This window comes from Lineus longissimus, chromosome 11 (assembly GCF_910592395.1).
Source record: "Lineus longissimus chromosome 11, tnLinLong1.2, whole genome shotgun sequence".
In the NCBI taxonomy this organism is placed as follows: domain Eukaryota; kingdom Metazoa; phylum Nemertea; class Pilidiophora; order Heteronemertea; family Lineidae; genus Lineus; species Lineus longissimus.
The window spans coordinates 7,937,650-7,953,186 of NC_088318.1; the positions used below are offsets into that span (position 1 = coordinate 7,937,650).

Consider the following 15,537-nt stretch of genomic DNA (forward strand, 5'->3'; position numbering starts at 1 on the left):
TGTAATCCGATTTTGAACAAATACAGGGAGTTTCTTATCACTTGCAATCCAAGGTAGGACGAGCTGTGAGTCGATCCAGATGACTTGTTTGTTGATGGAGATTAACCCATGGAGTGCGTCGAGGGTATACTTCGCCAGTCTGTATGCTATAATGGCTCCAAGTAATTCCATCCGTGGGATCGTTGTTGACTTCAATGGTTTGACTCAGGTTTTCGCGAGTAGCAGTGACACATGGGGCCACTCTTGAGGTATATGGCGCATCCGCATGCTGCTGGGCTGGCATCGCTGAATGCATGTAGCTCACAGTCGCGGGGGTTGATCTCATCCAATATCTTCCGGGCACGGTGATGTTCTATGCTTGGTCAAGTTCGATGGTGATCTTTGACCATTCTGCAGCTAGTTCAGTAGTAAGGGGCTCATCCCATTGTAATCCGTGTTGCCATAGTTCCTGTAGAAAGGACTTTGCTTTGATGTGCGTAGGCGCGATGTATCCCAGTGGGTCGAAGACGCTTGAAGACTGGCTGATTACTTCCTGTTTGGTAGGGGGAAGATCAGACGAGGGCGTGGCTGCTTTCTTCGCATATGATAGACGATAACTGTCCATGTCCCAGCGCATCCCTAGCACACTGAGATTTGTTTTAGCTTCATTGAGGCCATCTTCAAGGGCTTGCGCGCGTAATGTGGGGTCATTGGAGGTCCATGCGCAAAGTTTGAACCCACAGTCAGTTGTAATAGCGTTCGCGGTTTTGTAATACTGCATGGCATGATCTGTGTGGCTGACACCTGTCACGACATTGTCTACATAAATGTTCCTTTTGACGTCGGCGGCGATGTCTGAGGAGTCAGCGGCATCTAGATGTGTTTGAAGAACAGCTTGCAAGATGAACGGGGATGAAACTGTTCCAAAGAGTACATCTTCGAACTGGTATGTGACGAATGGACTCTCGGGGTCTGTGGGGTCGCTGAGCCATAGAAACTTGGTGAAACGTCGATCTTGTTCGTTAAGCCTGATGTTCAAGAAAGCCTTCTTGATGTCTGACGACAGACCGACGGAGTGCATTCTAAATCGGAGTAGAATGGCGTTGAGTTCGTTGAGGCAGTTGGGTCCAGGGTCCAGGGTCCAGGGTCCAGGGTCCAGGTAGTCATTTAGGCTTGGGTGATCCTTGGACTTCTTACAGGATGCATCATATACAACTCGGATGGGGGTGCTGGCTGACGAATCTTTCAAGACCGCATGGCGGGGCAAGTAGTGTCCATCGCTGATGTCGTCGTTGATCACTCTACTTACGAATTGGTGTTGTACTTGATTCATGATGATGTCGTTGTACTTGCTGAGAAGATCTGGGGTTGACCTGCGTACCATCGATCTTGTCCTTGCCTGGGCCACGTGGTAGTTTGTTGGGAGTCGGGCAACGTATCGTCCATTGACGTCACGGTCGAGGCATGTTTCTCAGTATTGGCATAAAAAATCGCTTTCTTCGTCTGCGGGTTGATTTTTGATTCCGATGGCTTCGAGGTCCCAGTATGACTGTGCTATCTTGTCTTCTAGGGCGTGGCTTTCCAAGGCTGGAGAACTGTTGTCAAGAGTGCTGGTGTGCAGTCTGCGGGCTTTTCATTTGCGAGGGTTGGTTCACTCTAGCAGAACGTGTCTCTGATTTGCGGTTGCGACTGCTGATTTGAGAATGGCTGGGCCTAAAGTCAATGGTTTGGAGCTTACCAGTATTTGATGGATCGTCTTTGCGTCTGCTGCGGTTCCGGCGTTTTCTGTGTGGCCTGCGTTTCCTACGTCTCCTGTGTTTCTTGCGATTCCTGTATTTCCACTGGATGAGTGTGCGGTACGGTTGGCGAAAGTAGAACTATGATCAGAGATTTTGGATGGATAGCACAATGCCGTATGATGAGGCTGTTTACATTTGCGACACGTATGCGAAGATTTACATAATTTGTCTATGGTTGCCGAGGCCAGTTGTAACACAAATTAGCGCTTTTCACCATATCCCACCTGCATTGGGGATCTTTGACATTAGAACAGTGGACACTAGAATGATTATCCTTAGAACATAATACACATCGAGCACGTTTTCTATCACTGTTATTCCTGGGAGCAGAATGATTATTGCGGCGGTTGTATATCCGGTGGAATCCTCGTTTATATCCAGAATAGAGTCTCCTTGAGTAGAGACGTCAATTTCCCTCTTGATGGCTATGCAGACTTCGGGTAGCTTCCAGTCTCTGGCGCCGTGGTCTCGGTTGATAAGTTGTCTCAATCTCCTTGGTAGCTCCTCAATGATGAGTGGAACCAGTAGGTCCCTGTATGTACTCTCATCCATGCCTACGGCTTGTAGGCCACGAATGTAACTCTCAAACTTGTCGTAAAAGTTCTTTACGCTGTCAATTTGCTCACTTGGCTTCAGAAGGTCCAGAGGGCCTTCATAAGCGCATTTTTTAGCTTGTGTGATTGTCCGTATCTGTCTTTGAGCAGTTTGACTGCACTAGCGTAATTAGCATATGTTAGTTGTAGTCCAGCAATGGCGAGAGACGCTTCCCCCAGTAGTTGGGCGCGTAGGTATTGAAACTTTTGTACGTTTCCAAGTTGGGCGTTGTTGTGAATGGCAGCTGTAAAGCCATCAAAGAAAGGTGTCCATTCTAGAATGTTACCTGAGAAGGTGAGGAGTTGCAATTTCGGTAGATGTATGGTTTTCGTTGGCGTTGCTGCGGGTGTAGACGTGGACGTAGCTCCAGTTCCAGTGGTTAGCGGTGCTGTGGGTGTGGACGTAGGCGTGATCCCAGTCCCAGTAGGTTTGCTGATGCGGTCGCCCCAATGTTTGAAAATTGCATAACTCTCCTCTACCGATGAAGAATAATCCTCCGCCTCCGCGACGACGCGTTCGAGGTCGTCCGTTGGCGTGATGGCGGTGATGGCCTTGTCGATACGTTGTATTTCCTTAAGCGTAGACGTAATGAGCTCACTTTTCGCTCAGAACTTATCGAGTTTATCAAGTTTGTCCTCCTCGTTTCCGCGGGCGATGTCCACTTTCAGATCCTCAATGCGCTCGTCTATGGTTTTGAATACTCTTGTCACTGCGGCTTTTTAGCCGGCCCTCTCCTGTTTTGATCGGCGCAGTCTTTCAGCCTGCGCCGGTGCGGCTGGAGTATCCTCATCGTCGGCCATGGTAAAATCTCTCGTCACTATGCACCAATGTGGGGACGTGATCGTAAAGAAGGGGCAGACAAGACATGTGTTTCGTATCGCTACAAGACTAATTCTGATTGATTACTAAAAATATATCACATATTTAACAAGTAAAGATTGCAGCAATAGTATGCGGTGATTGGTTATCCTAAATAAGGTATTAATAAGGTGGAGCTTAAGGCTGCTGAGAGTGTCAGTTCCGACAATCAGCTTTGTCAACCTTGTTCTTAAAGATAGGTGTGATATTAGATATTTTCCATTTACTTGGTAAGACGCCTGTGCGGATAGAAAAGTTGAAAAAATCTGTAAAGTAAATCGCCATAGTATCAACTAAAGTTGACAGTATGAAATTGGAAATACCGTGAGGACCTACTGCTTTCCCTTTGTTCAGGGACTTCAGACATTTTGCCACTTCATCCACAGTAAATTCATGGAACTGAAATTCAGGTCCATCTTCCGTAGTGTCTGGTAATGTTCTATCTTGTTCATCCAGTGAGCATTGTTTAGCCAGAAATTTATTAAGAAGATTACTTTTATCTAAATTGTCTGTTAATACGGTATCGCCTTCTAGTAGGTCTAGGATGCCACTACAGTGTTGTTTACCGTGTTAACCTTTGATTAAATTCCAGAATATCTTTGAGTTTAAATTAGGGTTATTCAATTGCTTGTTTAAATTTTTAAAGTAGTCTTCTTTGGCTGAACTGATAGCCTCGTTGCAGTCTCGACAAGCTCTATGGTATATGTCCCAGTCGCCATCATTGTTAGAGTGTTTGGCCTTCTTGAATTTACGTTGACGAGTGTTTATCTGATGTTTAACATAATCTGCAATCCAACATTCGTCTCTGACTTTAATAGTAATCCTTTTTACAGGAATAAACTCTTTAATGGTGGTTTCAAAACAGTTGAGCCAGTTTTCAAGGCTCAGCTTTGGATCTTCGTTATTTAGAAATGTATTCCAGGGTTTACTAGCAAGCCCAGTGGAAAGCCTGTCCCAATGTAAATTTGAGACGTTTAGAATCTCCTTTATACCTGGGTTTTTCAAACCAGAATTTAGTGTTAAATTTGCCCAGACTACGTTATGATCCCGTTCACAGGATTGTAGCGGAGTAGATGTGCCGCAAGCTTGGGAGGTATTCAGGACTATCAGTTATAATTAAATTTAATAGTGATCTCCCTCGAGTTGGTTCATTAACCAACTGGGTCATGTTCTTCTCTTCCAAGAAATCGGGCAATCCTCTACCAAGTGCATTTTCATAATGCGAAAACCCCCAATTCAAAACATGAGTGTTAAAGTCACCAGTTATAATTTTAACAGTTGGATGTAGATCATTGATACGATCAAGGCAGTTTTGGAAGTAGTCAATGTACTTAGTTGACCTGTCCGCATTTTCTGATATATCTTGGGCACAATATTGAACAGAAAATACACATGTATAATTTTTTTACCTTTCAAGCTAATTTGAATCCAAAGTGCCTCAAATTCATCATTGTACAGATAGTCCAAACATTTAGTGACAAGTTTTTTTTTAGGTAGAGAGCGACACCGCCACCATTACTATTTCTATCTAGACGAATCACCTTATATCCATTAATTCTAATATTATAGTCATCTATGGAGTCATCTAACCAAGTTTCTGTTAGTGCTATTAAAGGCCATAACTCCAGGTTTTTTGCCATTTTCTGCTGTATGACGATTTCAAAAGTGTACCTAACACTTTATACAATACAGAAAACCAAATGCAATTAGCTCCATCCATTTTGAAGATATAGCCAATTATGTGTTTACTAGATTACCTAATCAGGCTAGCAACTGGCTTGTTAGAGCCAGGCGGCGGGTTCAGCAAAAGTTGTGATGTAGATCAGGCTATATGTACATGTCATGCAATCATAAAAGCAGGAGGGCCTTAATTAATTATGCACACCTGGAAGTAATGTGTTTCATTCACTATGGTGTATTGTGTGGCTCCGAATTGTGTCAAGGATAGCACAAAGTACAATCGAATGACGGATGGGACCCATTTTCATGAATTTCCAAAGCCAGTTGAACGAGAGAGGAGGAAGCTGTGGATTCGGAAGCGCAAACGTTTGGAGTGTTGGAAGCCTTCGGCCAAACTTTGCAGTGATCACTTTATCGATACGGATTATCACATGAACCCGGATATCTGCATCCAACTGAATATTAAATGCCACTTGTTAAAAACAGCTGTTCCATCTGTATTCGATTTGACCAACCCCAACGTTCATTAGCCAAAAAAAGTAAACATCAAGAAGTGAGTTGAACACTATTTCATGATTTATACACTGCTGATGCACACAACACTCATACTACCCAAATGGCACATGTCATCCACTGTACAGTGGCTACACAACCATGTCAATTGCATTTAATGCCCGAGGCTGCTGAGGTCGGTTGTTATACATAATGTGTAGGCCCTATTGGGGCCTGTGATACCGCATAGTGTCTTCTTGTGTTCCAGCCATAGCAAGGTGACAGCGACACAGGTCAGTGTCAGTGACAGCCACTGTCAATGACAGATTATTGTCATCTGACATAGGCCTATCTAACGTTGCACGGCATTATATCGTCACGTCAAGATGATTGTGCATAATACCGTCACTTTTCAATAGTAGTTCAGCGTCATGACATAACTGGCGATACAACACAGACGAGGCGAAACAATATTGTGCAACATTAGTCTGTTAAAAAATCATACATGTTATGCATCTGCAACCGTCTATCAATGTCTTCTTTGCTATATCGGCAGGTCTGCCATGCAAATTGATTAACCACAAATTCTGCACGTTCAGGGCGTTCATCCTCCACTTCCTCATCACTTTCGTCCGAATGATCACTCTAATTATGATCTAGTGATATTAATGGCTCGAACATGTACGGCTCAACGTTTAAATATCCTTCTGTATCGACCAAAACATCCTCAAATTCACTGCTCTCACTCTCTGAACTATAAGGAGGCAAAAACCAATATCAAAGCTGCCTACTGGACCAAGTGGAAGGAAGAGCACGAGGGATATGATGCTAATGACAATTACAACAAACTCACCAGAAGAGGCCAGGTCATCATATTCCGACTGCGAACCGGCCACAGCAGGTTACGCCATCACCTGTTTACAAAGTTACGGATCGGAGACAACGACTTGTGCCCATGTGCCACGGAACCGATGACCGTGGCACACATCCTGACAAGATGTGCGAGATTGGAAGCTCAGAGAAAAGACATCTGGCCAGAAGGTACCAGCCTACAAGACCTCCAACAGCTGCGAAACACCATAGAATACATCAGAAGATCGGACTTGACTGTCTAGAGCGAACGAGAAGAAGAAGAAGACTCTCTGAACTGTATGCGGAAGCCATCTTGCTTTGTTCTGACTAGCCTGATCTACGTCATCAAAAAATCCCTAGCGGCCACATGTGGAACTTATCTAAAGTTGTGTGTGGTGGGAAATTCAAATAGTTTAAAATTGAAAATTGAAATAACTAAATAATGACTTTATTATTAGAATTTTTTTAATGTCTGGGATCTTGTTTTTTTAACCCTCAACATATTTCATGAGTATCAAGCATGTTTTCAAACCTAGATATATGGCCTTTAATGAGTAGTTGTAGGTCTCGGCTAGGGCCTTTATATGGTCCAATTTTCTAGGGTCACTCAGCATACTGCGGCAGTTTATTGTACAGAAGGAGAGTGGACTTTTGTTGGGGTTTTGGTTGCGATCGACAGGACCTGTGTTCAATTCAATGTCACCTGCTAGGATCAATCTTAAATATACATAACAGAGAAGTGTCGGATTTGACAGAATTATACCTAGGACTAACTTAAGTAAGCTATTACGCAATGGAGTTATCCGACGACAAGAATAAGTGGTCAAATAAAAGCTTCCAATACTAGCCCTATAAGATGCGATGTTAATACCCATTATGTGATAGGAATGACATAGGACACAGAGGGTAGTATTGGATTCACAAGGATATACAACATGTCAACAGGGTCGCCACACAATGACTGGGTGCTACTAGGGTGCAACAGTGTGTATAATAAACATAATAACACATGTAGGTTCAAAACAACCATGCTTGGCAAGGACTGAATTGGGGGGTCGTCTCCTGACTAATAGTGGTAACAGTGCAGGTAGACCCTTGATACTGGTAGAGATGAATTCACATAAATCAACACTATGACTTTTAGTAACTGTTATCGCACTCTGTTGATAGGCTAGTACATCAAAAGAATAGTCAAACATTTTGGAAAAACAGTCCAAACTTGTAAGAGTGGAATATCACACAAAATAGTTCAACGCTTGTGGATTCAGAGAATGAGTTAATAAATTAACAAAGAAGCCACTAATAATCGAGCTCCAAGGCTGATAGGCCAACATATGAAATCAAGATAGTCGACCATTTTGGAGGAAAGAGTCCAAATCTAGGACCGGAGTATTGAACAAAATACCTGGCATTTCACAACAGAAGAATGTCACATCCAGTGTAAATAGCTGATGTCAGATACAATGTATTCCAGCGTAGTCTTAAATGGTCATGGTGGAGACAGTCGTTGAAGTTCAGCGAGTATTGGTAACATGTGAACAGACCGGGTTAATCGGAGATCAGACGTTTGGTATATAGTAGTCCGGGAATATTCAGTCTCCGGATGGTAACGATTATTATTGTCTGGAGCCGTGGTATCAAACTTGGCCACATCCTCCTTTGTTTTGATCAGGAACCTGGTGTCGTTATGACTGAGGTATATGTGGCCATCACCGGTCCAAACATTGTCAATTTTCTTTTCGGAACGCAGGCGTAGGAGGGACCTGAGAATCAAGAATCGTGTACAAGTCAGGTCCTCGTTGATATATACTGCTGGCTTCCTACCTTTAAGTTTACGTCTGGCATCGAACAATTTTGATCTAGCAGTATAATTTGTGAATCTCACAATGAGCATGTCCTTCTGTGGACCTACTGGATGGGCTCTAACAATGTCAGATAACTGAAGGTTAACTTGAATGTCAGCCGCCAGTTTCACAACAATCGCGCGGTAGTCTTTTAACTTTGGAGGTGGATCAAGACCAGAAATACGGAGTGCCCAGCATCGGCCATGTTGCTCTAAATCGTCAACTGCTGATTGGAGTCTCTTGACGCACTGGTCCCGGAACCGCCGACAGGCAGCACCACCTCACGACGAAGGCTTTTGCGAACCGCTTCAAATGGTTTCATAAGTCATATTCCTGGTTGTGGATTTCGACCTCCAGTTATCTATGATAGAACCCGCTCCAATCGGTTTAACCGCATGGAATAGTTAGCAAAATAATTTTCAAGGTAGTTTACGGTGAAAAGGAGCGTGGACGAAATTTGACTTAGAAGAAAAAAAGGATTTTATCGGTGAATATCAAAACTGATGACGCGTCCGAAATTGTGAACTGATAATTTTTAGCAAGATTCGATGACGACGCAGACATTGCACAATTTTGTGACGTTCCACCACACACGATTTTATGACGTTGTACACCTCGTGTATGCACGTGTATGCTCATGTCATCGTGCGGTAAAATATGACAGCCACAGCTGCCGGTACTTTCGGTGTTTGCGCCTTATAACTGGTAAGTTTGTGGAAAGAGCCATGTTTCAAGTGACATAAGCCATTAGGAATGCGTGTGTATTCTTTGGGCGGCTTGTAGTAATTAATGACACCGAGCTTGAAGTCAAGTAAGTAGTACAAGTGTGGGCCTAGGCCCGACCGGCATCCACTCTGCTCATTTCATGATTTGGTCAACGATTTGAAGCAGCCGTATCATACCCAAAAACATTCACAAGTGCAATGTTTCATGCCAGAAAGTTCCACAACATGACATGCACCAAACTTCTTGCAATTATGACGTCAGTGCATACAGCACATTCCAGTGCCCAAATGCAGCAGGGACAAAATCACATCAATGCATCCTTCTTCTCGTCAACCACAACTGTCCGATATTCAACGACATTTCTATCTGAATGTGAGTACAAACAGAACCAATCAACTTGTATCCGCTTCATCCATTTAACATCTGCAGCACAATGTGAGAGGACGCATTTCCTCTCACCTCTCACCTCTAAACCTCAAACTGTCCAAATAAAACTTTCCCTTTTTACAAACTCTACAACAAAACTGAATGTCAGTATAAACAGCTCCTAATCAACTCATATAACCTTAAATCACTTTACATGTGCAGTATCGTGTGAGAGCATCCACATCATTAAAGCCCTATGATCACCACAGGAGAAAAACCATCCACCATTGCCACCCCAAACCCACAAATACAACCCTACAAGTCGAAAACACCCTCCATATGGCCAAACTCACTGCTCCTTACTAAATAAGCTCAAATAACCAAACCCAGCTTGTTCCGAAAACTCTGGATATCGTAATGCTGAAGATCAATCTTGGTTTTGGCTTTCTCCAAATCTTGCTGAGCGTTGCTCAAGTTGCCCACCAGGTTTACGATTTGGGCGTTCCGGTCATTGAGTTCCTCTCGAAGCTCGGTCATTTCATTGCGTCGTTCTCGCCTTGATGTCTGTAATTCGGCTTTCAGTTCTCAAAATTGCTCAGAAATCAGAGATTTCAAGTCCTCATTAGTCACTCTTACACCCATTTTTTTGTAATCAGGTGAGCCAGATTCAGAGTCGGGGGTCAGTTCCATGAACTTTCGATAGTCTTTACTTTGCTTTGGTGTCGGATGCATTTAGTTGATTCCCGAGTTGCCCCCTCAGAGTAAGACACACTCTTCGAATTCACAGTTCCACTGCTCTGCCTACACACAATACAATACACTGGCCAGTAGGTTGAGAATATTTTTTCAAAAGTCACCTGCACACAGTCAAATATCCACCGAATGACTCCCCAACATGTCCTAAACACAACTACTCCATTTCACAGAGTTATTATTCCGCTCGCAGAAGCAAAAATATGGCCGGGAAATGGAGAAAAGGTGCAATTGTTAGAGCACACTCAAAGCTTGTCCTGCATGGCCACCATCTTCCAGTCACCCCCAACGCAAATACCAAAAATAAATTTGATCAGACGAACGGTTCTCCTCGAAATTGACGGAAACTGATTTCAAGCACACCGCCCTATTGACAATCAGAACGAGCCTGTTTTCGAAAGGAACCTTCCTCTAGTCCATCCAAACGTACATACCAACTAGAGCTGGCTACTGCCAGCGAACTCTCTGCCGAATTAATATCTGGGGGTACCTGCTATGTTGACAGGAAGTTTTTGGGGCATGGTTTTGAGGGAGGTACGTGCACTTATGTACATTTGGGATAGGTGATGACCACAAAATGAGTCTAAGATGAAGATGTTTATCGAAAAGGTCTATCGAAAATAGTCCGGCTGGCACTCTGCAGTGCTGCAACGATTTAGCAGGTCACAAAAATCTAGTTTTCTGGGCGGGCGAAAGTACAATATCCGAACAAAACACAACATATAAAGGCTATTTTATTAAAAGCACAGTCTAGGCATAAAGAATATTTTGTACAGACTATTTCCATGCGAAATGTTCCGAGTATCGCGGACATTGACTAAATGGACCTACGAATGGCGCTACACAAGATAACTGGGTTGTTTCACCCATGCTTTTTTGCCCTATTTTGGTTACAGTTTCTCCCTTAAAATCGTACACCATTGGTCGTTACATCAATTCATCTTCATTTTACCAACTTTACGGCATATTCCTTGGGCATATTCAACCAAACCTGCATGGCTAAACAATAAATCTACTGAGGGCGAAACAACCACGCTGCAACGGCATAAGAGCGAAACTAAATCGCTGAGGGCGAAACGACCACGCTACAACGACATGAGGCCGAAATGATCGTGAAGCATGTACATGTGCGAAACTAAAAATAGCATTTTTTGATTACTACGCGGTACGAAGATTTATATTCAGATTTTTATTTTTCGAAAGTCCGTAAATTCTGGGTAACACAGATGGACGCCGATTCAGAGTTATTAATATTCAGCATGCAATACAGTTAATAAATACGCCAGTGGAACCTGTGAAGTGAACACTCTGGGGAACTACATGATGGAGGTGCGCTGTTCGGTCCGGCACAATGTTTACGACTTCACAGACTAACAGACGTCATTCCATACCACCATATAAACTCTCTGCTATAGGCAGAGAGTTAAAAATGAATTTGATCGGACAAACAGTTCTCCTTGAAATTGATGGAAACCAATTTCAAGCACACCGCCCTGGAGGCCATTTTGAGAATCAGAACGAGCCCGTTTTGAAAAGGAACCTTTCTTTAGTGAAGGTCAACCCACAAAAAAAGTTTCGTGGTTATCACTAAAAGCGTTCCCCTTAAAATGAAATGGCCAGGGCCATTGTGCTCACCTCATGTGGAGGAAAGATGGATTAAGAGCATGGTATTGTGTCATGTAGTGTTAGGTTTGATGTAGGTCCAAGCAATTACAATTTCCCCAAAATGGCCAATTTACAGTACATTCGACCTCTGTGACCTTGAAAAGTAGGTCAAATCAAAAAAGATCCGGGTGACACATTGAATGGTTGTTAGAATTAGATGTACTTATGATATAAAATTGGTGCCAATCGGGCAAGTAATTACTAGGAATAATGGCATTTTGAAGAATTTAGGATTTGACCCCCTCCCTGGAGGCCAAACGGCAAATCAGATCGCACCAAACTTCAGTACCTGAGATAACCTGACCAAGGGGTACATGTGTACTTAATTTGTGATCAATAGTCATTGCAGTTAAGAAACGTGCCATAGTTACGGCCTGACGGCCAATTTACGCCATTTGACCTCTGTGACCTTGACAAGAAGGTCAAATCAAAAACCTGTGTGACGCATACTGTATGGTGGTTAGATGTACCCATGATATCAAATTGGTGGCAATCAGGCAAGAAGTTAAGGAATAATCACATTTTTAAGGTTTTTGGATTTTGCCCCCTGGTGGTCAAGTGGTGAATCATATTGGACCAAACTTTGGTCCCTGAGATCACCTGACTAAGGGGTAAATGTGTACGAAATTTGGAATCAATAGTCATTGCAGTTAAGAAACGTGCCATAGTTACGGCCTGACGGCCAATTTACCCCATTTGACCTCTGTGACCTTGAAAAGGAGGTCAAATCAAAAACCCGGAGGATACATGATGCACCTTTGCTAGAAGTACCTACCATATTTTTTTCAAAATTTCCTGACTACTATTAAGGGAGATATTGCATATTTTCACTTTTAACGTTTGGCCCCCTGGTGGCCAAACCATGAAACGAATCGGACCGAAACTTGGTCTCCATGGTGTCATTACATAAGGGTACATGTGTACCAAGTTTCAACTCAATAGCTCTAACAGTTACGAAACGTGCCCTGCTAACGGACGACGACGACGACGACGACGACGACGACGGACGACGGACGCCACGGTATGGGATAAGCTCACCTCTGCTAAGAGGTGAGCTAATGAGCGGAAACCAAAAGTTTACAGACGCCTGACGCCTAACGGCTGACGCCTCACGGTTGACGGACATCGGTAAAACATAAATAATGCCTCCGCAATGTTTTACGCATTGGCGGGGGGGGGGAACAAGTCACTTATACATGTAAGCAAGATATTGCACTTTTTACCTTTTCAGTTTTTGCCCCCTGGTGGCCAAAACGAGAATCATATCAAACTGAATTTCGGTGTCCAAGGTTATCTGACATAGGGGATCATGTGTACCAAGCTTCAAGCTTAAGCGGTTAAGAAACGTGCCACAGTTACAGTCGACGCCCAATTTATGCCAATTGACCTGTGTGACCTCAAAAAATAGGTCAATTCAAAAACCCGTATAATATGTGATTTATCCTTGCTCGGTATACCTACCTTAAAAATATCATTGGAATCAAGTCACTCACAAGAGAGATATCATACTTTTTAGGTTTCCACTTCTGGCCCGCTGGTGGCCAAATCAAGATTCAGATCGGACTGAAATTTAGTCTCCGAGGTCATTTGACCTAGGGGTACAAATGTAAAAGATTTTTAGACACTAACACCAGCGGTGACGAAACGTGTCGCTATTACCTAACGGTGATGACGATAGCGAAATTTGACCTGTTTGACCCTGAAAAGTAGGTCAACCAGGGTTACATTTCAAGCACCCTTATGGGATGCATCTACGGTTAAAATTTCATGATTATAGCTAGCAGCGTTCATAAGATAGAACCAAAAAATGCCACCTATAATGGCAGACAAGCAGTCAAATTGCACTAATTTTCATTTGAAAGAAGGTCTTGCCTAGTGGTACCCACACACCACGTATGAACCTTTTAGGTCAAGTGGTTGAGAAACGTGCCACTCTTTGTCAAAAGTTAACGACGGAAGCCACGGTATCGTATAAGCTCCCCGTGAGTTAAAAAACACCAAAAATCCCTTAATTTTGCTGATTACAGGACAGGCACATACCTGTAGTAACGAAAGGGATAAGCTTCTCTCTACTGGAATAAAGCTACAAAAAATGTATTTGTAATTTACGCTATTAGCCCACTGGTTAGCAGAACTTACGTCGAACTGTGATAAATTTTCTGTCTGGGTCATTTCTTGGACTATTCTTCCTAAAGGCCAAATTTAAAGTGACTTGGTTACAAAATGCCCAAGTGTGTTCACTGATGGATGGATGGAAGGACGGACATCACCATCGATTAACTATTAGACTAGCTCGGCTGCCCTTCGTCCATGGCGAGTCAAAAAGTAGAGATAGGATTTGCACTGGTAGTGAAATACACACCTAAAATTCTTCATTAATACCAGGCTTCCTTTCTTCTCGTGAACGGTCACAAATTTCTCATCTCTCAAGCCCTTCAAATATCCTGGCAGTTCACATTTCTGATTGGCAAACATCAAGAAGACCAGTGTTGTGTTCAGGCAACTTACATTTTCCTGGCAAAGAAATGAAACATCAGTTTTTATAAGTGTAAACAAGGCCCAAAATTATGCAGTCCTCCTCCGTCTGGCAAACACATTATAGAACATGCCTTAAACTTCAACCGAATGAAATTATTAGAATGAAAATATTTGGGCCCTGTCAAGAGAATGAGCTTGACCTATAAATCAAGACAAAATGTGACCCATCACAGCAAAAGCAGGCGCATGTCATTCTGAGCTTTGCAGGTTGAGATGGACTATTTGTTCACGTCTCTGTTGTCTGCTTTTCGTGAAATATGAGCACATCAATTTCTTCCCTTATCTCCAGGTGCTATTTAGGCTCACCTTCTGTGCAACATGCGCCTGGTTTTGCTGTGACAGGTCACAAATCTTATTTCAAATGAAACAACAGAATCGTTAAAATGTTTTGAATACACGTAAAGGCTGATTTTCTCTCTCTTTCCTGGTAAACCTGGAAAACTATCAACTCGGACGATGGCATGTCAACTCCAAAGGATGAAGATCAACAGACATGTGTCACCTGCAGACTACCTGTGACTTTCTGATTAGAAAATTTCATTTGTAAGGCAAAGGTCTAATTTTGGACCATAATGCATTCATTGATGATGATTAGATCTCACGGTGTTATGTGGAAAATATGCTTTCATCTGTCTTTCCATCCATTCATACCTACAAATAGGGAAATGGAATTTCCGTTAAGCCATTTTTCTTGATAAATGCAGAAAGGTGGGATAATTATAGTCCGAGTAACAACAATTTACCATACCTCGTAAAACAATTCTGATAATTTGGTGCATAAAAACGATTCATTTGGACCTCTCTAAATGCATACCTGTGTAAGTTCCTCGACATTAACTGTGTTGATGAGTTTGTGAAGATAGTCGAGCTGTCGATCAAATGCACCAATATACTTAAGTAATCGACTCTCCTGCACGGCATAGTCATTATGTTCACCAGGACTGCTCATGAAATGTTCATATGAAAGCATCAGGCTCCGGATGAACATGTTTGAATCAACCAAGTTGTTGTTGATTGTGTTAATGAATTTGTTAAACTGAAAAAGAAGCACAGAATTTTTAATTCATGTTTACAGCCAAGAGACATAATATGCCACATTTTATCTATGTGAAACCCATGACACCAAATCGGGTAATAAGTTGCTAGGCTCAATATTGAGTTTGAGTATTCACTTACAATGTATAACTATGTTAACTTCGATACACATTAAGATTAAAGGAATTGATACCGAACTGAAGGTATTGGTTGTCTCACCAAAACTGTGAGGGTGGAGCTAAAAAGTAAACCAGAACCAAGGATAAGCCGAGGTTTTGGCCAACATTTCAGCTCCACCCACGCGGTTTAGGTGAGACAATCAATACTGACAGTGAGGTATCAATTTCTATTCTAAA

General features: G+C 42.7%; 1 protein-coding gene across 3 annotated transcripts in view; it reads right to left on the minus strand.

Annotated features, from left to right (window-relative positions):
* The window catches only part of LOC135495768 (short transient receptor potential channel 4-associated protein-like), a 390,467-nt gene that overhangs the window by 51,166 nt on the left and 323,764 nt on the right, over nucleotides 1-15,537 (minus strand). For all 3 annotated transcript variants that reach the window (XM_064784679.1, XM_064784678.1, XM_064784676.1), the window contains 2 exons: nucleotides 14,961-15,182; nucleotides 13,971-14,122 (listed from right to left, as the gene is read on the minus strand). In XM_064784679.1, coding sequence (XP_064640749.1) covers nucleotides 13,971-14,122; nucleotides 14,961-15,182 — 374 coding nt within the window. The remainder of the gene's footprint in view (nucleotides 1-13,970; nucleotides 14,123-14,960; nucleotides 15,183-15,537) is intronic.